This window comes from Somniosus microcephalus, unplaced genomic scaffold, assembly GCF_052327205.1.
Source record: "Somniosus microcephalus isolate GS21.2 unplaced genomic scaffold, FLI_Smic_1.0 unresolved_chr3, whole genome shotgun sequence".
NCBI lineage: Eukaryota > Metazoa > Chordata > Chondrichthyes > Squaliformes > Somniosidae > Somniosus > Somniosus microcephalus.
This window is the reverse complement of record NW_028225181.1, coordinates 59406419-59429842: the sequence shown is the minus strand read 5'-3', so window position 1 is coordinate 59429842 and position 23424 is coordinate 59406419. Positions and strand designations below refer to the sequence as shown.

Genomic DNA, 23424 nt, shown 5'->3' with positions numbered 1-23424 from the left:
CTCACCCCCCAAACTCTGGGGACTCCTCACCCCACAAACTGTGGGGACTCCTCACCCCGCAAACTGTGGGAATCCTCACCCCCAAACTGTGGGGACTCCTCACCCCCCAAACTGTGGGAATCCTCACCCCCAAACTGTGGGGACTCCTCACCCCACAAACTGTGGGATTCCTCACCCCCCAAACTGTGGGACTCCTCCCCCCCCAAACTGTGGGAATCCTCACCCCCAAACTGTGGGGACTCCTCACCCCCCAAACTGTGGGGACTCCTCACCCCTCAAACTGTGGGGACTCCTCACCCCCCAAACTGTGGGACTCCTCACCCCCAAACTGTGGGACTCCGCACCCCTCAAACTGTGGGACGACTCACCCCCCAAACTGTGGGACTCCTCACCCCCCAAACTGTGGGACGACTCACCCCCCAAACTGTGGGGTCTCCTCACCCCCAAACTGTGGGACTCCTCACCCCCCAAACTGTGAGGACTCCTCACCCCCCAAACTGTGAGGACTCCTCACCCCCCAAACTATGGGACTCCTCACCTCTCAAACTGTGGGGACGCCTCACCCCCAAATTATGGGACTCCTCACCTCCCAAACTGTGGGACTCCTCACCCCCCAATCTGTGGGACTCCTCACCTCCCCAAACTGTGGGACTCCTCACCTCTCAAACAGTGGGGACTCCTCACCCCCCAAACTGTGGGGACTCCTCACCCCCCAAACTGTGGGACTCCTCAACCCCCCAAAACTGTGATCTCATCCCCCAAACTGTGGGGCTCCTCGCCCCCCAAACCATTGGACGACTCACCCCCAAACTGTGATCTCATCCCCCAAATTGTGGGACTCCTCACCCCCCAAATTGTGGGACTCCTCACCCCCCAAACTGTGGGGACTTCTCACCTCCAAACTGTGGGAATCGTCACCCCAGAAACTGTGGGACAACTCACCCCACAAACTGTGGGGACTCCTCACTCCCAAACTGTAATCTCCTCAGTCCCCAAACTGTGGGACTCCTCACCGCAAAAATGTGGGGACCCCTCACCCCTCAAACTGTGGAGACTGCTCACTCCCCAAACTGTGGGGAATCCTCACCCACAATCTGTGGGACTCCTCACCCCCAAACTATGGGACTCCTCACCCCCCAAACTGTGGGGACTCCCCACCCCCCAAACTGTGGGACACCTCACCTCCCAAACTGTGGGACTCCTCACCTCCCCAAACTGTGGGAATCCTCACCCCCGCAAACTGTGGGACATCTCACCCCCCAAACTGTGGGGACTCCTCACCCCCAAACTGTGGGACTCCTCACCCCCCAAACTGTGGGGACTCCTCACCCCCCAAACTGTGGGAATCCTCACCCCCAAACTGTGGGGACTCCTCACCCCCCAAACTGTGGGACTCCTCACCTCCCCAAACTGTGGGGCTCCTCACCTCTCCAAACTGTGGGGACTCCTCACCCCCCAAACTGTGGGGAATCCTCAACCCCCAAATTGTGGGACTCCTCACCTCCCTAAACTGTGATCTCACCCCCAAACTGTGGGGCTCATCAACCCCCAAACCGTTGGACTCCTCACTCCCCAAACTGTGATCCCACCCCCCAAACTGTGGGACTCCTCACCTCTCAAACTGTGGGGACTCCTCACCCCCAAACTGTGGGACTCCTCACCCCCCAAACTGTGGGACTCCTCACCTCCCCAAACTGTGGGACTCCTCACATCCCCAAACTGTGGGGACTCCTCACCCCCCAAACTGTGGGGACTCCTCACCCCCCAAACTGTGGCACACCTCACCTCCCAAACTGTGGGACTCCTCACCACCCAAACAGTGGGGACTCCTCACCCCACAAACTGTGGGGACTCCTCACCCCCCAAACTGTGGCACACCTCACCTCCCAAACTGTGGGACTCCTCACCCCCCAAACAGTGGGGACTCCTCACCCCACAAACTGTGGGGACTCCTCACCCCCCAAATTGTGGCACACCTCACCTCCCAAACTGTCAGACTCCTCACCCCCCCAAACTGCGGGAATCCTCAACCCCAAACTGTGGGAACTCCTCACCCCCAAACTGTGGGACTCCTCACCCCCAAACTGTGGGGACTCCTCACCCCCCAAACTGTGGGAATCCTCACCACCGCAAACTGTGGGAATCCTCACCCCCCAAACTGTGGGGACTGCTCACCACCCAAACTGTTGGAACTCCTCACTCCCCAAACTGTGGTGACTCCTCACCCCCTAAACTGTGATCTCCTCACCCCCAAACTGTGGGACTCCTCACCCCCCAAACTGTGGGACTCCTCACCCCCAAACTGTGGGGACTCCTCACTCCCCAAACTGTGGGAATCCTCACCCCCACAAACTGTGGGGACTCCTCACCCCCCAAATTGTGGGGACTCCTCACACCTCAAATTGTGGGACTCCTCACCCCCCAAACTGTGGGGACTCCTCACCCCCAAACTGTGGGACTCCTCACCCCCAAACTGTGGGGACTCCTCACCCCCCAAACTGTGGGACTCCTCACCCCCCAAACTGTGAGGACTCCTCACCCCCCAAACTGTGGGACTCCTCACCCCCAAACTGTGGGGACTCCTCACCCCCCAAACTGTGGGACTCCTCACCTCTCAAACTGTGGGGACTCCTCACCCCCAAAATGTGGGACTCCTCACCCCCCAATCTGTGGGATTCCTCACCCCCCAAACTGTGGGGCTCCTCACCCCCCAAACTGTGGGACGCCTCACCCCCCAAACTGTGGGGCTCCTCACCCCCCAAACTGTGGGACTCCTCACCCCCCCAAAACTGTTATCTCATCCCCCAAACTGTGGGACTCTTCACCCCACAAACTGTGGGTACTCCTCAGCCCCAAAACAGTGGGGACTGCTCACCCCACAAACTGTGGGGACTCCTCACCCCCCAAACTGTGGGGACCTCTCACCCTCCAAACTGTGGGAATCGTAACCCCACAAACTGTGGGGACTCCTCACCCCCCAAACTGTGGGGACTCCTCACCCCCCAAACTGTGGGAATCCTCTCCCCCCAAACTGTGGGGACTCCTCACCCCCCAAACTGTGGGAATCCTCACCCCCAAACTGTGGGGACTCCTCACCCCACAAACTGTGGGACTCCTCACCCCCCAAACTGTGGGGACTCCTCACCCCCCAAACTGTGGGGACTCCTCACCCCCCAAACTGTGGGACTCCTCACCCCCCAAACTGTGGGACTCCTCACCCCCCAAACTGTGGGGACTCCTCACCCCCCAAACTCTGGGGACTCCTCACCCCACAAACTGTGGGGACTCCTCACCCCGCAAACTGTGGGAATCCTCACCCCCAAACTGTGGGGACTCCTCACCCCCCAAACTGTGGGAATCCTCACCCCCAAACTGTGGGGACTCCTCACCCCACAAACTGTGGGATTCCTCACCCCCCAAACTGTGGGACTCCTCCCCCCCCAAACTGTGGGAATCCTCACCCCCAAACTGTGGGGACTCCTCACCCCCCAAACTGTGGGGACTCCTCACCCCTCAAACTGTGGGGACTCCTCACCCCCCAAACTGTGGGACTCCTCACCCCCAAACTGTGGGACTCCGCACCCCTCAAACTGTGGGACGACTCACCCCCCCAAACTGTGGGACTCCTCACCCCCCAAACTGTGGGACGACTCACCCCCCAAACTGTGGGGTCTCCTCACCCCCAAACTGTGGGACTCCTCACCCCCCAAACTGTGAGGACTCCTCACCCCCCAAACTGTGAGGACTCCTCACCCCCCAAACTATGGGACTCCTCACCTCTCAAACTGTGGGACTCCTCACCCCCAAATTATGGGACTCCTCACCTCCCAAACTGTGGGACTCCTCACCCCCCAATCTGTGGGACTCCTCACCTCCCCAAACTGTGGGACTCCTCACCTCTCAAACAGTGGGGACTCCTCACCCCCCAAACTGTGGGGACTCCTCACCCCCCAAACTGTGGGACTCCTCAACCCCCCAAAACTGTGATCTCATCCCCCAAACTGTGGGGCTCCTCGCCCCCCAAACCATTGGACGACTCACCCCCAAACTGTGATCTCATCCCCCAAATTGTGGGACTCCTCACCCCCCAAATTGTGGGACTCCTCACCCCCCAAACTGTGGGGACTTCTCACCTCCAAACTGTGGGAATCGTCACCCCAGAAACTGTGGGACAACTCACCCCACAAACTGTGGGGACTCCTCACTCCCAAACTGTAATCTCCTCAGTCCCCAAACTGTGGGACTCCTCACCGCAAAAATGTGGGGACCCCTCACCCCTCAAACTGTGGAGACTGCTCACTCCCCAAACTGTGGGGAATCCTCACCCACAATCTGTGGGACTCCTCACCCCCAAACTATGGGACTCCTCACCCCCCAAACTGTGGGGACTCCCCACCCCCCAAACTGTGGGACACCTCACCTCCCAAACTGTGGGACTCCTCACCTCCCCAAACTGTGGGAATCCTCACCCCCGCAAACTGTGGGACATCTCACCCCCCAAACTGTGGGGACTCCTCACCCCCAAACTGTGGGACTCCTCACCCCCCAAACTGTGGGGACTCCTCACCCCCCAAACTGTGGGAATCCTCACCCCCAAACTGTGGGGACTCCTCACCCCCCAAACTGTGGGACTCCTCACCTCCCCAAACTGTGGGGCTCCTCACCTCTCCAAACTGTGGGGACTCCTCACCCCCCAAACTGTGGGGAATCCTCAACCCCCAAATTGTGGGACTCCTCACCTCCCTAAACTGTGATCTCACCCCCAAACTGTGGGGCTCATCAACCCCCAAACCGTTGGACTCCTCACTCCCCAAACTGTGATCCCACCCCCCAAACTGTGGGACTCCTCACCTCTCAAACTGTGGGGACTCCTCACCCCCAAACTGTGGGACTCCTCACCCCCCAAACTGTGGGACTCCTCACCTCCCCAAACTGTGGGACTCCTCACATCCCCAAACTGTGGGGACTCCTTGTGGTAAACCACTGTTATAGTTATCACTGTATATTGTTCTCACTGTTCTCACTGTCACATCACTACACGAGGTCGCCTCTTGTCGCACTGTTATACCTGGGCTGACCACCTCCGACTCCGCCCATTACCTGCCCAGGTATAAAGGTAGCTGACTGGCTAGTATTCCTCCCTGTTGGATCGGATCACCCACGAGGGTGGGCTCTGTTATTTAGCCAATAAAAACCTTCAGTTACGTTCTTAACTCGTCGCCTTTTATTGGACTAATTGATAGGCAGGGATAGACTTCAGACCCTCCACAATGACCTCTGCCACCCCGGAGTCACCAGACTCTACCATTTCATTAAGGCCCGCAACCTGCCATACTCCATCGAGGAGGTCAGGACCATGACCAGGAACTGCCAGATCTGTGCTGAGTGCAAACCGCACTTCTATAAGCCGGACAGAGCAAGCCTGATCAAGGCCACCCGCCCCTTCGAGCGTCTGAGCATCGACTTCAAGGGGCCCCTACCGTCATCCGACCGTAATGTGTACTTCCTCAACATCGTTGATGAGTACTCCCGTTTCCCCTTTGCCTTCCCCTGCCCAGACATGACCAGTAACACGGTCATTAAATGCCTGAACAAACTCTTCGCCTTGTTCGGGTTCCCGAACTATATACATAGTGACCGGGGCGCCTCCTTCATGAGCGAGGAACTCCGTCAGTTCCTATTGGAGAGGGGTATTGCAGCAAGCAGGACCACCAGCTACAACCCCCGAGGGAACGGCCAGGTGGAAAGAGAGAACGCGACGGTATGGAAGGCCACCCTCTTAGCCTTAAAGTCTAAGGGCCTCCCAACCTCCCGCTGGCAAGAGGTCCTCCCGATTGCGCTGCACTCCATCCGGTCACTACTTTGCACTGCCATTAACACCACCCCCCATGCCCGAATGTTTGTCTTCCCCAGGAAGTCGACTACGGGAACCACCCTACCAACCTGGCTGACCTCTCCGGGACCCGTCTTGCTGCGAAAGCACGTGAGGGCCCATAAAACGGACCCCCTGGTCGAGAAGGTGAACCTCCTGCACGCCAACCCCCAGTACGCCTATGTGGCTTACCCAGACGGACGGGAGGACACTGTCTCCTTACGAGACCTCGCACCCTCACCCCCCCCTCCCAACCCCCCGAGTCCAGCCGAGGTAGACGGCATGCCGGAACCCCACGAGCCTTTGCCGACTACGCAGACACCAGCTTTAACACCGGATAATGTAACACCGCCGCTGCGACGATCGGAGAGGCTAACGAAGCCTCCGGACAGACTGACATACCAGAGCTGGTAATACACTTCACCCCGCCGGACTCTAATCTAAACAAGGGGTGAATGTGGTAAACCACTGTTATAGTTATCACTGTATATTGTTCTCACTGTTCTCACTGTCACATCACTACACGAGGTCGCCTCTTGTCGCACTGTTATACCTGGGCTGACCACCTCCGACTCCGCCCATTACCTGCCCAGGTATAAAGGTAGCTGACTGGCTAGTATTCCTCCCTGTTGGATCGGATCACCCACGAGGGTGGGCTCTGTTATTTAGCCAATAAAAACCTTCAGTTACGTTCTTAACTCGTCGCCTTTTATTGGACTAATTGATAGGCATATCACTCCTCACCCCCCAAACTGTGGGGACTCCTCACCCCCCAAACTGTGGCACACCTCACCTCCCAAACTGTGGGACTCCTCACCACCCAAACAGTGGGGACTCCTCACCCCACAAACTGTGGGGACTCCTCACCCCCCAAACTGTGGCGCACCTCACCTCCCAAACTGTGGGACTCCTCACCCCCCAAACAGTGGGGACTCCTCACCCCACAAACTGTGGGGACTCCTCACCCCCCAAACTGTGGGACCCCTCACCTCCCAAACTGTCAGACTCCTCACCCCCCCAAACTGCGGGAATCCTCAACCCCAAACTGTGGGAACTCCTCACCCCCAAACTGTGGGACTCCTCACCCCCAAACTGTGGGGACTCCTCACCCCCCAAACTGTGGGAATCCTCACCACCCCAAACTGTGGGAATCCTCACCCCCCAAACTGTGGGGACTGCTCACCACCCAAACTGTTGGAACTCCTCACTCCCCAAACTGTGGTGACTCCTCACCCCCTAAACTGTGATCTCCTCACCCCCAAACTGTGGGACTCCTCACCCCCCAAACTGTGGGACTCCTCACCCCCAAACTGTGGGGACTCCTCACTCCCCAAACTGTGGGAATCCTCACCCCCACAAACTGTGGGGACTCCTCACCCCCCAAATTGTGGGGACTCCTCACACCTCAAATTGTGGGACTCCTCACCCCCCAAACTGTGGGGACTCCTCACCCCCAAACTGTGGGACTCCTCACCCCCAAACTGTGGGGACTCCTCACCCCCCAAACTGTGGGACTCCTCACCCCCAAACTGTGGGGACTCCTCACCCCCCAAACTGTGGGGACTCCTCACCCCCAAACTGTGGGACTCCTCACCCCCAAACTGTGGGGACTCCTCACCCCCCAAACTGTGGGACTCCTCACCCCCGAAACTGTGAGGACTCCTCACCCCCCAAACTGTGGGAATCCTCACCCCCCAAACTGTGAGGACTCCTCACCCCCCAAACTGTGGGACTCCTCACCCCCAAACTGTGGGGACTCCTCACCCCCAAACTGTGGGACTCCTCACCCCCCAAACTGTGGGACTCCTCACCCCCCAAACTGTGGGACTCCTCACCTCTCAAACTGTGGGGACTCCTCACCCCCCAATCTGTGGGATTCCTCACCCCCCAAACTGTGGGGCTCCTCACCCCCCAAACTGTGGGACGCCTCACCCCCCAAACTGTGGGGCTCCTCACCCCCCAAACTGTGGGACTCCTCACCCCCCAAACTGTGGGGACTCCTCACCCCCCAAACTGTGGGACTCCTCACCCCCCAAACTGTGGGACTCCTCACCCCCCAAACTGTGGGGACTCCTCACCCCCCAAACTGTGGGACTCCTCACCCCCCAAACTGTGGGGACTCCTCACCCCCCAAACTGTGGGGACTCCTCACCCCCCAAACTGTGGGGACTCCTCACCCCCCAAACTGTGGGAATCCTCACCCCCAAACTGTGGGGACTCCTCACCCCCCAAACTGTGGGAATCCTCACCCCCAAACTGTGGGGACTCCTCACCCCACAAACTGTGGGACTCCTCACCCCCCAAACTGTGGGACTCCTCACCCCCCAAACTGTGGGAATCCTCACCCCCAAACTGTGGGGACTCCTCACCCCCCAAACTATGGGACTCCTCACCCCCAAACTGTGGGGAATCCTCACCCCCCAAACTGTGGGGACTCCTCACCCCTCAAACTGTGGGGACTCCTCACCCCCCAAACTGTGGGACTCCTCACCCCCAAACTGTGGGACTCCGCACCCCTCAAACTGTGGGACGACTCACCCCCCAAACTGTGGGACTCCTCACCCCCCAAACTGTGGGACGACTCACCCCCCAAACTGTGGGGTCTCCTCACCCCCAAACTGTGGGACTCCTCACCCCCCAAACTGTGAGGTCTCCTCACCCCCCAAACTGTGGGGAATCCTCACCCCCCAAACTATGGGACTCCTCACCTCTCAAACTGTGGGGACGCCTCACCCCCAAATTATGGGACTCCTCACCTCCAAAACTGTGGGACTCCTCACCCCCCAATCTGTGGGACTCCTCACCTCCCCAAACTGTGGGACTCCTCACCTCTCAAACAGTGGGGACTCCTCACCCCCCAAACTGTGGGGACTCCTCACCCCCCAAACTGTGGGACTCCTCAACCCCCCAAAACTGTGATCTCATCCCCCAAACTGTGGGGTTCCTCGCCCCCCAAACCATTGGACGACTCACCCCCAAACTGTGATCTCATCCCCCAAATTGTGGGTCTCCTCACCCCCCAAATTGTGGGACTCCTCACCCCCCAAACTGTGGGGACTTCTCACCTCCAAACTGTGGGAATCATCACCCCAGAAACTGTGGGACAACTCACCCCACAAACTGTGGGGACTCCTCACTCCCCAAACTGTAATCTCCTCAGTCCCCAAACTGTGGGACTCCTCACCGCAAAAATGTGGGGACCCCTCACCCCTCAAACTGTGGAGACTGCTCACTCCCCAAACTGTGGGGAATCCTCACCCACAAACTGTGGGACTCCTCACCCCCAAACTGTGGGACTCCTCACCCCCCAAACTGTGGGGACTCCCCACCCCCCAAACTGTGGGACACCTCACCTCCCAAACTGTGGGACTCCTCACCTCCCCAAACTGTGGGAATCCTCACCCCTGCAAACTGTGGGACACCTCACCCCCCAAACTGTGGGGACTCCTCACCCCCCAAACTGTGGGGACTCCTCACCCCCAAACTGTGGGACTCCTCACCCCCCAAACTGTGGGACTCCTCACCCCCCAAACTGTGGGGACTCCTCACCCCCCAAACTGTGGGAATCCTCACCCCCAAACTGTGGGGACTCCTCACCCCCCAAACTGTGGGACTCCTCACCTCCCCAAACTGTGGGGCTCCTCACCTCCCCAAACTGTGGGGACTCCTCACCCCCCAAACTGTGGGGAATCCTTAACCCCCAAATTGTGGGACTCCTCACCTCCCAAAACTATGATCTCTCCCCCAAACTGTGGGGCTCATCAACCCCCAAACCGTTGGACTCCTCACTCCCCAAACTGTGATCCCACCCCCCAAACTGTGGGACTCCTCACCTCTCAAACTGTGGGACTCCTCACCCCCAAACTGTGGGACTCCTCACCCCCCAAACTGTGGGACTCCTCACCTCCCCAAACTGTGGGACTCCTCACCCCCCAAACTGTGATCCCACCCCCCAAACTGTGGGACTCCTCACCTCTCAAACTGTGGGACTCCTCACCCCCAAACTGTGGGACTCCTCACCCCCCAAACTGTGGGACTCCTCACCTCCCCAAACTGTGATCTCATCCCCCAAACTGTGGGACTCTACACCCCACAAACTGTGGTGACTCCTCACCCCCCAAACTGTGATCTCTGCAGCCTCCAAAGTGTGGGGACTCCTCACCCACCAAACTGTGGGGACTCCTCACCCCACAAACTGTGGGAACTCCTCACCCCCAAACTGTGGGACTCCTCACCCCACAAACTGTGGGGACTCCTCACCCCACAAACTGTGGGACTCCTCACCCCCCAAACTGTGGGGACTCCTCACCCCCAAATTGTGGCACTCCTCACCTCCCAAACTGTGGGACTCCTCACCCCCCAAACAGTAGGGACTCCTCACCCCACAAACTGTGGGGACTCCTCACCCCCCAAATTGTGGCACACCTCACCTCCCAAACTGTCAGACTCCTCACCTCCCCAAACTGTGGGAATCCTCACCCCCCCAAACTGCGGGAATCCTCAACCCCAAACTGTGGGAACTCCTCACCCCCAAACTGTGGGACTCCTCACCCCCAAACTGTGGGGACTCCTCACCCCCCAAACTGTGGGAATCCTCACCACCCCAAACTGTGGGAATCCTCAGCCCCAAACTGTGGGGACTGCTCACACCCCAAACTGTTTGAACTCCTCACCCCCTAAACTGTGATCTCCTCACCCCCAAACTGTGGGACTCCTCGCCCCCCAAACTGTGGGACTCCTCACCCCCCAAACTGTGGGAACTCCTCACTCCACAAACTGTGGGGACTCCTCACCCCCTAAACTGTGATCTCCTCAGCCCCCAAACTGTGGGACTCCTCACCCCCAAACTGTGGGGACTCCTCACCCCCCAAACTGTGGGGACTCCTCACTCCCCAAACTGTGGGAATCCTCACCCCCACAAACTGTGGGGACTCCTCACCCCCCAAATTGTGGGGACTCCTCACCCCTCAAATTTTGGGACTCCTCACCCCCCAAACTGTGGGGCCTCCTCACCCCCAAACTGTGGGACTCCTCACCCCCAAACTGTGGGGACTCCTCACCCCCCAAACTGCGGGACTCCTCACCCCCCAAACTGTGAGGACTCCTCACCCCACAAACTGTGGGGAATCCTCACCCCCCAAACTGTGGGACTCCTCACCTCTCAAACTGTGGGGACTCCTCACCCCCCAAACTGTGGGACTCCTCACCCCCCAATCTGTGGGATTCCTCACCTCCCCAAACTGTGGGACTCCTCACCTCTCAAACAGTGGGGACTGCTCACCCCCCAAACTGTGGGGAATCCTCACCCCCCAAACTGTGGGACTCCTCACCCCCCAAACTGTGGGACTCCTCACCCCCCAAACTGTGGGGCTCCTCACCCCCCAAACTGTGGGACTCCTCACCCCCTAAACTGTGGGGCTCCTCGCCCCCCAAACTGTGGGATTCCTCACCCCCCAAAACTGTTATCTCATCCCCCAAACTGTGGTGCTCCTCGCCCCCCAAACCATTGGACTCCTCACCCCCAAACTGTGATCTCATCCCCCAAACTGTGGGACTCTTCACCCCACAAACTGTGGGGACTCCTCACCCCCAAAACAGTGGGGACTGCTCACCCCACAAACTGTGGGGACTCCTCACCCCCCAAATTGGGAGACTCCTCACCCCCCAAACTGTGGGGCCTCTCACCCTCCAAACTGTGGGAATCGTAACCCCACAAACTGTGGGACAACTCACCCCACAAACTGTGGGGAATCCTCACCCCCCAAACTGTGATCTCCTCAGCCCCCAAACTGTGGGACTCCTCACCGCAAAAATGTGGGGACTCCTCACCCCCCAAACTGTGGAGACTGCTCACTCCCCGAACTGTGGGGTATCCTCACTCCACAATCTATGGGACTCCTCACCCCCAAACTGTGGGACTCCTCACCCCCCAAACTGTGGGGACTCCCCACCCCCCAAACTGTGGGACACCTCACCTCCCAAACTGTGGGACCCCTCACCTCCCCAAACTGTGGGAATCTTCACCGCCCCAAACTGTGGGAATCCTCACCCCCCAAACTGTGGGAATCCTCACCCCCAAACTGTGGGAACTCTCACCCCCAAACTGTGGGGACTCCTCACCCCCCAAACTGTGGGAATCCTCACCCCCAAACTGTGGGGACTCCTCACCCCACAAACTGTGGGACTCCTCACCCCCCAAACTGTGGGGACTCCTCACCCCCCAAACTGTGGGGACTCCTCACCCCCCAAACTGAGGGAATCCTCACGTCCCCAAACTGTGGGGACTCCTCACCCCCCAAACTGTGGGAATCCTCACCCCCCAAACTGTGGAGACTCCTCACCCCCCCAAACTGTGGGACTCCTCACCCCACAAACTGTGGGGACTCCTCACCCCACAAACTGTGGGGACTCCTCACCCCCCAAATTGTGGGACTCCTCATCCCCTAAACTGTGGGACTCCTCACCCCCCAAACAGTGGGGACTCCTCACCCCACAAACTGTGGGGACTTCTCGCCCCCCAAATTGTGGCACACCTCACCCCCCAAACAGTGGGGACTCCTCACCCACAAACTGTGGGGACTCCTCACCTCCCCAAACTGTGGGAATCCTCACCCCCCCAAACTGTGGGGACTCCTCACCCCCCAAACTGTGGGGACTCCTCACCCCCCAAACTGTGGGAATCCTCACCCCCAAACTGTGGGAACTCCTCACCTCCCCAAACTGTGGGAATCCTCACCCCCCCAAACTGTGGGGACTCCTCACCCCCCAAACTGTGGGGACTCCTCACCCCCCAAACTGTGGGACTCGTCACCCCCAAACTGTGGGACTCGTCACCCCCAAACTGTGGGACTCCTCACCTCCCCAAACTGTGGGAATCCTCACCCCCCAAACTGTGGGACTCGTCACCCCCAAACTGTGGGACTCCTCACCTCCCAAACTGTGGGACTCCTCACCTCCCCAAACTGTGGGAATCCTCACCCCCCCAAACTGTGGGACTCCTCACCCTCCAAACTCTGGGACTCCTCACCCCCAAACTGTGGGGACTCCTTACCCCCCAAACTGTGGGAATCCTCACCCCCCAAACTGTGGGAACTCCTCACCCCCCAAACTGTGGTGACTCCTCACACCCTAAATTGTGATCTCCTCACCCCCAAGCTGTGAGACTCCTCACCCCCCAAACTGTGGGACTCCTCACCCCGCAAACTGTGGGACTCTTCACCCCCCAAACTGTGGGAGCTCCTCACCACCCAAACTGTGGGAACTCCTCACTCCACAAACTGTGGGGACTCCTCGCCCCCTAAACTGTGGGGACTCTTCAACCCCAAACTGTGGGGACTCCTACACCCCAAACTGTGGGACTCCTCAACCCCACAAACTGTGGGTACTCCTCACCCCCCAAACTGTGGGGACTCCTCACCCCCCAAACTGTGGGGACTCCTCACCCCCCAAACTGTGGGACTCCTCACCCCCCAAACTGTGGGACTCCTCACCCCCAAACTGTGGGACTCCTCACCACCCAAACTGTGGGACTCATCACCCCCAAACTGTGGGACTCCTCACCCCCCAAACTGTGGGACTCCTCACCCCCAAACTGTGGGACTCCTCACCCCCAAACTGTGGGACTCCTCACCCCCAAACTGTGGGAATCCTCACCCCCAAACTGTGGGACTCCTCACCCCCAAACTGTGGGAACTCCTCACCCCCAAACTGTGGGACTCCTCACCCCCAAACTGTGGGACTCCTCACCCCCAAACTGTGGGACTCCTCACCCCCAAACTGTGGGGACTCCTCACCCCACAAACTGTGGGACTCCTCACCCCCCCAAACTGTGGGACTCCTCACCCCAAACTGTGGGAATCCTCACCCCCAAACTGTGGGGACTCCTCACCCCCCAAACTGTGGGACTCCTCACCCCCAAACTGTGGGACTCCTCACCCCCCAAACTGTGGGACTCCTCACCCCCAAACTGTGGGAACTCCTCACCCCCCAAACTGTGGGACTCCTCACACCCCCAAACTGTGGGACTCCTCACCCCCCAAACTGTGGGGACTCCTCACCCCCCAAACTGTGGGACTCCTCACCCCCAAACTGTGGGAATCCTCACCCCCAAACTGTGGGACTCCTCACCCCCCAAACTGTGGGACTCCTCATCCCCAAACTGTGGGAACTCCTCACCCCCAAACTGTGGGGCTCCTCACCCCCCAAACTGTGGGGACTCCTCACCCCCAAACTGTGGGGCTCCTCACCCCCCAAACTGTGGGGACTCCTCACCCCCAAACTGTGGGACTCCTCACCTCCAAACTGTGGGGACTCCTCACCCCCCAAACTGTGGGACTCCTCACCCCCCAAACTGTGGGACTCCTCACCTCCAAACTGTGGGGACCCCTCACCCCCCAAACTGTGGGGACTCCTCACCCCCAAACTGTGGGACTCCTCACCCCCCAAACTGTGGGACTCCTCACCCCCCAAACTGTGGGACTCCTCACCCCGCAAACTGTGGGACTCCTCACCCCCCAAACTGTGGGACTCCTCACCCCCAAACTGTGGGGACTCCTCACCCCCCAAACTGTGGGACTCCTCACCCCCAAACTGTGGGACTCCTCACCCCCCAAACTGTGGGACTCCTCACCCCGCAAACTGTGGGGACTCCTCATCCCCAAACTGTGGGAACTCCTCACCCCCAAACTGTGGGGCTCCTCACCCCCCAAACTGTGGGAATCCTCACCCCCAAACTGTGGGGCTCCTCACCCCCCAAACTGTGGTGACTACTCACACCCTAAATTGTGATCTCCTCACCCCCCAAACTGTGGGACTCCTCACCCCCCAAACTGTGGGAACTCCTCACCCCCCAAACTGTGGGACTCCTCACCCCCCAAACTGTGGGGACTCCTCACCCCCCAAACTGTGGGACTCCTCACCCCCCAAACTGTGGGAACTCCTCACCCCCCAAACTGTGGGACTCCTCACCCCCCAAACTGTGGGAAATCCTCACTCCACAAACTGTGGGGACTCCTCACCCCCCAAACTGTGGGACTCCTCACCCCCCAAACTGTGAGGACTCCTCACCCCACAAAATGTGGGGAATCCTCACCCCCCAAACTGTGGGACTCCTCACCTCTCAAACTGTGGGGACTCCTCACCCCCAAACCGTGGGACTCCTCACCCCCCAATCTGTGGGATTCCTCACCTCCCCAAACTGTGGGACTCCTCACCTCTCAAACAGTGGGGACTCCTCACCCCCTAAACTGTGGGGACTCCTCACCCCCCAAACTGTGGGACTCCTCACCCCCCCAAAACTGTTATCTCATCCCCCAAACTGTGGGGCTCCTCGCCCCCCAAACCATTGGACTCCTCACACCCAAACTGTGATCTCATCCCCCAAACTGTGGGACTCTTCACCCCACAAACTGTGGGGACTCCTCACCCCCAAAACAGTGGGGACTGCTCACCCCACAAACTGTGGGACTCCTCACCCCACAAACTGTGGGGACTCCTCACCCCCCAAATTGTGGGACTCCTCACCCCCCAAACTGTGGGGTCCTCTCACCCTCCAAACTGTGGGAATCGTAACCCCACAAACTGTGGGACAACTCACCCCACAAACTGTGGGGACCCCTCACCCCCCAAACTGTGATCTCTGCATCCTCCAAACTGTGGGGACTCCTCACCCCACAAACTGTGGGGACTCCTCACCCCACAAACTGTGGGGACTCCTCAACCCCCAAATTGTGGGACTCCTCACCCCGCAAACTGTGGGACCCCTCACCCCCAAATTGTGGCACACCTCACCTCCCAAACTATGGGACTCCTCACCCCCCAAACAGTGGGGACTCCTCACCCCACAAACTGTGGGGACTTCTCACCCCCCCAAATTGTGGGACTCCTCACCCCCCAAACTGTGGGAATCCTCACCTCCCAAACTGTGGGACTCCTCACCTCCCCAAACTGTGGGAATCCTCACCCCCCAAACTGTGGGACTCCTCACCCCCAAACTGTGGGAATCCTCACCCCCCAAACTGTGGGACTCCTCACCCCCAAACTGTGGGAATCCTCACCCCCCCCCAAACTGTGGAACTCCTCACCCCCCAAACTGTGGGGTTTCCTCACCCCCCAAACTGTGGGGACTCCTCACCCCCCAAACTGTGGGAATCCTCACCCCGAAACTGTGGGAACTCCTCACCCCACAAACTGTGGGACTCCTCACCTCCCCAAACTGTGGGAATCCTCACCCCCAAATTGTGGCACACCTCACCCCCCAAACTGTGGGGACTCCTCACCCCCCCAAACTGTGGGACTCCTCACCCCCCCAAACTGTGGGGTCTCCTCACCCCCCAAACTGTGGGGACTCCTCACCCCCCAAACTGTGGGAGCTCCTCACCCCCTAAATTGTGGGACTCCTCACCCCCCAAACTGTGGGAACTCTCACCCCCCAAACTGTGGGAGCTCCTCACCCCCCAAACTGTGGGACTCCTCACCCCCCAAACTGTGGGGACTCCTCACTCCACAAACTGTGGGGACTCCTCGCCCCCTAAACTGTGATCTCCTCAGCCCCCAAACTGTGGGACTCCTCACCCCAAACTGTGGGGACTCCTCACCCCCCAAACTGTGGGGACTCCTCACCCCCCAAACTGTGGGACTCCTCACCCCCAAACTGTGGGGACTCCTCACCCCCCAAACTGTGGGGACTCCTCACCCCCCAAACTGTGGGACTCCTCACCTCCCAAACTGTGAGGACTCCTCACCCCCCAAACTGTGGGGACTCCTCACCCCCAAACTGTGAGACTCCTCACCCCCCAAACTGTGAGACTCCTCACCCCCCAAACTGTGGGACTCCTCACCCCCCCAAACTGTGGGACTCCTCACCTCCCAAACTGTGAGGACTCCTCACCCCCCAAACTGTGGGACTCCTCACCCCCAAACTGTGGGGACTCCTCACCTCCCAAACTGTGGGAACTCCTCACCTCCAAACTGTGTGGACTCCTCACCCCCAAACTGTGGGGACTCCTCACCCCCCAAACTGTGGGGCTCCTCACCCCCAAACTGTGGGGAATCCTCACCCCCCAAACTGTGGGACTCCTCACCTCTCAAACTGTGGGGACTCCTCACCCCCAAACCGTGGGACTCCTCACCCCCCAATCTATGGGATTCCTCACCTCCCCAAACTGTGGGACTCCTCACCTCTCAAACAGTGGGGACTCCTCAGCCCCCAAACTGGGGGGGGCTCCTCACCCCCCAAACTGTGGGACTCCTCACCCCCCCAAAACTGTTATCTCATCCCCCAAACTGTGGGGCTCCTCGCCCCCCAAACCATTGGACTCCTCACACCCAAACTGTGATCTCATCCCCCAAACTGTGGGACTCTTCACCCCACAAACTGTGGGGACTCCTCACCCCCAAAACAGTGGGGACTGCTCACCCCACAAACTGTGGGGACTCCTCACCCCCCAAATTGTGGGACTCCTCACCCCCCAAACTGTGGGGACCTCTCACCCTCCAAACTGTGGGAATCGTAACCCCACAAACTGTGGGACAACTCACCCCACAAACTGTGGGGACCCCTCACCCCCCAAACTGTGATCTCTGCATCCTCCAAACTGTGGGGACTCCTCACCCCACAAACTGTGGGGACTCCTCACCCCCCAAACTGTGGGACTCCTCACCCCGCAAACTGTGGGGGACCCCTCACCCCCAAATTGTGGCACACCTCACCTCCCAAACTGTCGGACTCCTCACCTCCCCAAACTGTGGGGACTCCTCACCCCCCAAACTGTGGGAATCCTCACCCCCAAACTGTGGGACTCCTCACCCCCCAAACTGTGGGACTCCTCACCCCCCAAACTGTGGGGTCTCCTCACCCCACAAACTGTGGGGACTCCTCACCCCCCAAACTGTGGGAATCCTCACCCCCCAAACTGTGGGGACTCCTCACCCCACAAACTGTGGGGACTCCTCACCCCCCAAACTGTGGGAATCCTCACCCCCAAAACTGTGGGGTCTCCTCACCCCACAAACTGTGGGGACTCCTCACCCCCCAAACTGTGGGAATCCTCACCCCCAAACTGTGGGAACTCCTCACCCCCAAACTGTGGGACTCCTCACCCCCAAACTGTGGGGACTCCTCACCCCCCAAACTGTGGGAATCCTCACCCCCAAACTGTGGGAACTCCTCACCCCCCAAACTGTGGGAACTCCTCACCCCCAAACTGTGGGGACTCCTCACCCCCCAAACTGTGGGACTCCTCACCCCCAAACTGAGGGACTCCTCACCCCCAAACTGTGGGAACTCCTCACCCCACAAACTGTGGGAACTCCTCACCCCCCAAACTGTGGGAACTCCTCACCCCACAAACTGTGGGGACTCCTCACACCCTAAATTGTGATCTCCTCACCCCCAAACTGTGGGCCTCCTCGCCCCCCAAACTGTGGGACTCCTCACCCCCCAAACTGTGGGAACTCCTCAACACCAAATTGTGGGACTTCTCACCCCCCAAACTGTGGGGACACCTCACCCCCAAATTGTGGCACACCTCACCTCCCAAACTGTGGGACTCCTCACCCCCAAACAGTGGGGACTCCTCACCCCACAAACTGTGGGGACTCCTCACCCCACAAACAGTGGGGACTCCTCACCCCCCAAATTGTGGCACACCTCACCTCCCAAACTGTGGGACTCCTGACCTCCCCAAACTGTGGGAATCCTCACCCCCCCAAACTGTGGGACTCCTCACCCCCAAACTGTGGGGTCTCCTCACCCCCCAAACTGTGGGGACTCCTCACCCCCAAACTGTGGGGACTCCTCACCCCCCAAACTGTGGGGACTCCTCACCCCCCAAACTGTGGTGACTCCTCACACCCTAAATTGTGATGCCCTCACCCCCAAACTGTGGAACTCCTCACCCCCCAAACTGTGGGACTCCTCACCCCTCAAACTGTGGGACTCCTCACCCCCCAAACTGTGGGACTCCTCACTCCACAAACTGTGGGGACTCCTCACCCCCAAACTGTGGGACTCCTCACCCCCCAAACTGTGGGACTCCTCACCCCCCAATCTGTGGGACTCCTCACCCCCCAAACTGTGGGGACTCCTCACCCCCCAAACTGTGGGGACTCCTCACCCCCCAAACTGTGGGACTCCTCACCTCCCAAACTGTGGGACTCCTCACCCCCCAAACTGTGGGGACTCCTCACCCCCAAACTGTGGGGACTCCTCACCCCCCAAACTGTGGGGACTCCTCACCCCCCAAACTGTGGGGACTCCTCACCCCCCAAACTGTGGGACTCCTCACCTCCCAAACTGTGGGACTCCTCACCCCCCAATCTGTGGGGACTCCTCACCCCCAAAACTGTGGGACTCCTCACCCCCCAAAACAGTGGAACTCCTCACCCCCAAACTGTGGGACTCCTCACCCCCCAAACAGTGGGGACTCCTCACCCCCAAACTGTGGGACTCCTCACCCCCAAAACTGTGGGGACTCCTCACCCCCCAAACTGTGAGGACTCCTCACCCCCCAAACTGTGGGGACTCCTCACCCCCCAAACTGTGGGACTCCTCACCCCCAAACGGTGGGAACTCCTCACCCCCCAAACTGTGGGAACTCCTCACTCCACAAACTGTGGGGACTCCTCACCCCCAAACTGTGGGGACTCCTCACCCCCCAAACTGTGGGGACTCTTCAACCCCAAACTGTGGGGACTCCTACACCCCAAACTGTGGGACTCCTCAACCCCACAAACTGTGGGGACTCCTCACCCCCCAAACTGTGGGGACTCCTCACCCCCCAAACTGTGGGGACTCCTCAACCCCACAAACTGTGGGGACTCCTCACCCCCCAAATTGTGGGACTCCTCACCCCCCAAACTGTGGGACTCCTCACCACCCAAACTGTGGGACTCATCACCCCCAAACTGTGGGACTCCTCACCCCCCAAACTGTGGGACTCATCACCCCCAAACTGTGGGACTCCTCACCCCCCAAACTGTGGGACCCCTCACCCCCAAACTGTGGGACTCCTCACCCCCAAACTGTGGGACTCCTCACCCCCAAACTGTGGGGACTCCTCACCCCCCAAACTGTGGGAACTCCTCACCCCCAAACTGTGGGACTCCTCACCCCCAAACTGTGGGACTCCTCACCCCCCAAACTGTGGGGACTCCTCACCCCCCCAAACTGTGGGGACTCCTCACCCCCAAACTGTGGGACTCCTCACCCCAAACTGTGGGACTCCTCACCCCCCAAACTGTGGGACTCCTCACCCCCCAAACTGTGGGACTCCTCACCCCCCAAACTGTGGGACTCCTCACCCCCCAAACTGTGGACTCCTCACCCCCCAAACTGTGGGGACTCCTCACCCCCCAAACTGTGGGACTCCTCACCCCCAAACTGTGGACTCCTCACCCCCAAACTGTGGGAACTCCTCACCCCGAAACTGTGGACTCCTCACCCCCCAAACTGTGGGGACTCCTCACCCCCAAACTGTGGAACTCCTCACCCCCAAACTGTGGGGACTCCTCACCCCCAAACTGTGGGACTCCTCACCCCCAAACTGTGGGACTTCTCACCCCCCAAACTGTGGACTCCTCACCCCCCAAACTTGGGAATCCTCACCCCCCAAACTGTGGGACCTCCTCACCCCCCCAAACTGTGGGACTCCTCACCCCCAAACTGTGGGAACTCCTCACCCACTGACCCCCCCCAAACTGTGGGGACTCCTCACCCCCCAAACTGTGGGAACTCCTCACCCCCAAACTGTGGGACTCCTCACCCCCAAACTGTGGACTCCTCACCCCCAAACTGTGGGACTCCTCACCCCCCAAACTGTGGGGACTCCTCACCCCCCCAAACTGTGGGGACTCCTCACCCCCCAAACTGTGGACTCCTCACCCCCAAACTGTGGGACTCCTCACTCCCCAAACTGTGGGAATTCTCACCCCCCAAACTGTGGAACTCCTCACCCCCAAACTGTGGGAACTCCTCACCCCCAAACTGTGGGACTCCTCACCCCCCAAACTGTGGACTCCTCACCCCCAAACTGTGGGACTCCTCACCCCCCAAACTGTGGGACTCCTCATCCCCAAACTGTGGGAACTCCTCACCCCCAAACTGTGGGACTCCTCACCCCCAAACTGTGGGGCTCCTCACCCCCCAAACTGTGGGACTCCTCACCCCCCAAACTGTGAGACTCCTCACCCCCCAAACTGTGGGACTCCTCACCCCCCAAACTGTGGGACTCCTCACCCCCCAAACTGTGGGACTCCTCACCCCCAAACTGTGGGGACTCCTCACCCCCAACTGGGACTCCTCACCCCAACTGTGGGACTCCTCACCCCCCAAACTGTGGGACTCCTCACCCCCCAAACTGTGGGAATCCTCACCCCCCAAACTGTGGGACTCCTCACCCCCAAACTGTGGACTCCTCACCCCCCAAACTGTGGGAATCCTCACCCCCCCAAACTGTGGGACTCCTCACCCCCCAAACTGTGGGACTCCTCACCCCCAAACTGTGGGACTCCTCACCCCCAAACTGTGGGGACTCCTCACCCCCCAAACTGTGGGGACTCCTCACCCCCCAAACTGTGGGGACTCCTCACCCCCCAAACTGTGGGACTCCTCACCCCCAAACTGTGGGACTCCTCACCCCCCAAACTGTGGGACTCCTCACCCCCCAAACTGTGGGGACTCCTCACCCCCAAACTGTGGGACTCCTCACCCCCAAACTGTGGGACTCCTCACCCCCAAACTGTGGGGACTCCTCACCCCCCAAACTGTGGGACTCCTCACCCCCCAAACTGTGGGACTCCTCACCCCCAAACTGTGGGAATCCTCACCCCCAAACTGTGGGACTCCTCACCCCCAAACTGTGGGACTCCTCATCCCCAAACTGTGGGAACTCCTCACCCCCAAACTGTGGACTCCTCCCCCAAACTGTGGGACTCCTCACCCCCAAACTGTGGGACTCCTCACCTCCAAACTGTGGGACTCCTCACCCCCCAAACTGTGGGGACTCCTCACCCCCAAACTGTGGGACTCCTCACCCCCCAAACTGTGGGGCTCCTCACCCCCAAACTGTGGGACTCCTCACCCCCAAACTGTGGGACTCCTCACCCCCCAAACTGTGGACTCCTCATCCCCAAACTGTGGGAACTCCTCACCCCAAACTGTGGGGCTCCTCACCCCCCAAACTGTGGTGACTACTCACACCCTAAATTGTGATCTCCTCACCCCCCAAACTGTGGGACTCCTCACCCCCCAAACTGTGGGAACTCCTCACCCCCCAAACTGTGGGACTCCTCACCCCCCAAACTGTGGGGACTCCTCACCCCCCAAACTGTGGGACTCCTCACCCCCCAAACTGTGGGAACTCCTCACCCCCCCAAACTGTGGGACTCCTCACCCCCCAAACTGTGGAAATCCTCACTCCACAAACTGTGGGGACTCCTCACCCCCCAAACTGTGGGACTCCTCACCCCCCAAACTGTGAGGACTCCTCACCCCACAAAATGTGGGGAATCCTCACCCCCCAAACTGTGGGACTCCTCACCTCTCAAACTGTGGGGACTCCTCACCCCCAAACCGTGGACTCCTCACCCCCCAATCTGTGGATTCCTCACCTCCCCAAACTGTGGGACTCCTCACCTCTCAAACAGTGGGGACTCCTCACCCCCTAAACTGTGGGGACTCCTCACCCCCCAAACTGTGGGACTCCTCACCCCCCCAAAACTGTTATCTCATCCCCCAAACTGTGGGGCTCCTCGCCCCCCAAACCATTGGACTCCTCACACCCAAACTGTGATCTCATCCCCCAAACTGTGGGACTCTTCACCCCACAAACTGTGGGGACTCCTCACCCCCAAAACAGTGGGGACTGCTCACCCCACAAACTGTGGGGACTCCTCACCCCCCAAATTGTGGGACTCCTCACCCCCAAACTGTGGGGTCCTCTCACCCTCCAAACTGTGGGAATCGTAACCCCACAAACTGTGGGACAACTCACCCACAAACTGTGGGGACCCCTCACCCCCCCAAACTGTGATCTCTGCATCCTCCAAACTGTGGGGACTCCTCACCCCACAAACTGTGGGGACTCCTCACCCCACAAACTGTGGGGACTCCTCAACCCCCAAATTGTGGGACTCCTCACCCCGCAAACTGTGGGGACCCCTCACCCCCAAATTGTGGCACACCTCACCTCCCAAACTATGGGACTCCTCACCCCCCAAACAGTGGGGACTCCTCACCCCACAAACTGTGGGGACTTCTCACCCCCCAAATTGTGGGACTCCTCACCCCCCAAACTGTGGGAATCCTCACCTCCCAAACTGTGGGACTCCTCACCTCCCCAAACTGTGGGAATCCTCACCCCCCAAACTGTGGGACTCCTCACCCCCAAACTGTGGGAATCCTCACCCCCCAAACTGTGGGACTCCTCACCCCCAAACTGTGGGAATCCTCACCCCCCCCAAACTGTGGAACTCCTCACCCCCAAACTGTGGGGTTTCCTCACCCCCCAAACTGTGGGGACTCCTCACCCCCCAAACTGTGGGAATCCTCACCC

General features: G+C 59.4%; 1 protein-coding gene across 1 annotated transcript in view; it reads left to right on the top strand.

The window, feature by feature from the left end:
* Positions 1 to 225: 225 nt before the first annotated feature.
* LOC147091595 (uncharacterized) overlaps positions 226 to 23424 on the top strand; it is a gene marked incomplete at its 5' end in the record, with an annotated part of 29746 nt that continues 6547 nt past the window's right edge. Inside the window, 17 exons of the mRNA XM_085976612.1 lie at positions 226 to 302; positions 2954 to 3048; positions 3145 to 3297; positions 3462 to 3515; positions 3900 to 3948; positions 7298 to 7443; positions 7850 to 8026; positions 8263 to 8365; positions 10712 to 10839; positions 12016 to 12117; positions 12899 to 12997; positions 16467 to 16566; positions 18019 to 18072; positions 19550 to 19698; positions 20005 to 20056; positions 20679 to 20747; positions 21283 to 21517. Coding sequence (XP_085832738.1) covers positions 226 to 302; positions 2954 to 3048; positions 3145 to 3297; positions 3462 to 3515; positions 3900 to 3948; positions 7298 to 7443; positions 7850 to 8026; positions 8263 to 8365; positions 10712 to 10839; positions 12016 to 12117; positions 12899 to 12997; positions 16467 to 16566; positions 18019 to 18072; positions 19550 to 19698; positions 20005 to 20056; positions 20679 to 20747; positions 21283 to 21517 — 1842 coding nt within the window. The remainder of the gene's footprint in view (positions 303 to 2953; positions 3049 to 3144; positions 3298 to 3461; positions 3516 to 3899; positions 3949 to 7297; positions 7444 to 7849; positions 8027 to 8262; positions 8366 to 10711; positions 10840 to 12015; positions 12118 to 12898; positions 12998 to 16466; positions 16567 to 18018; positions 18073 to 19549; positions 19699 to 20004; positions 20057 to 20678; positions 20748 to 21282; positions 21518 to 23424) is intronic.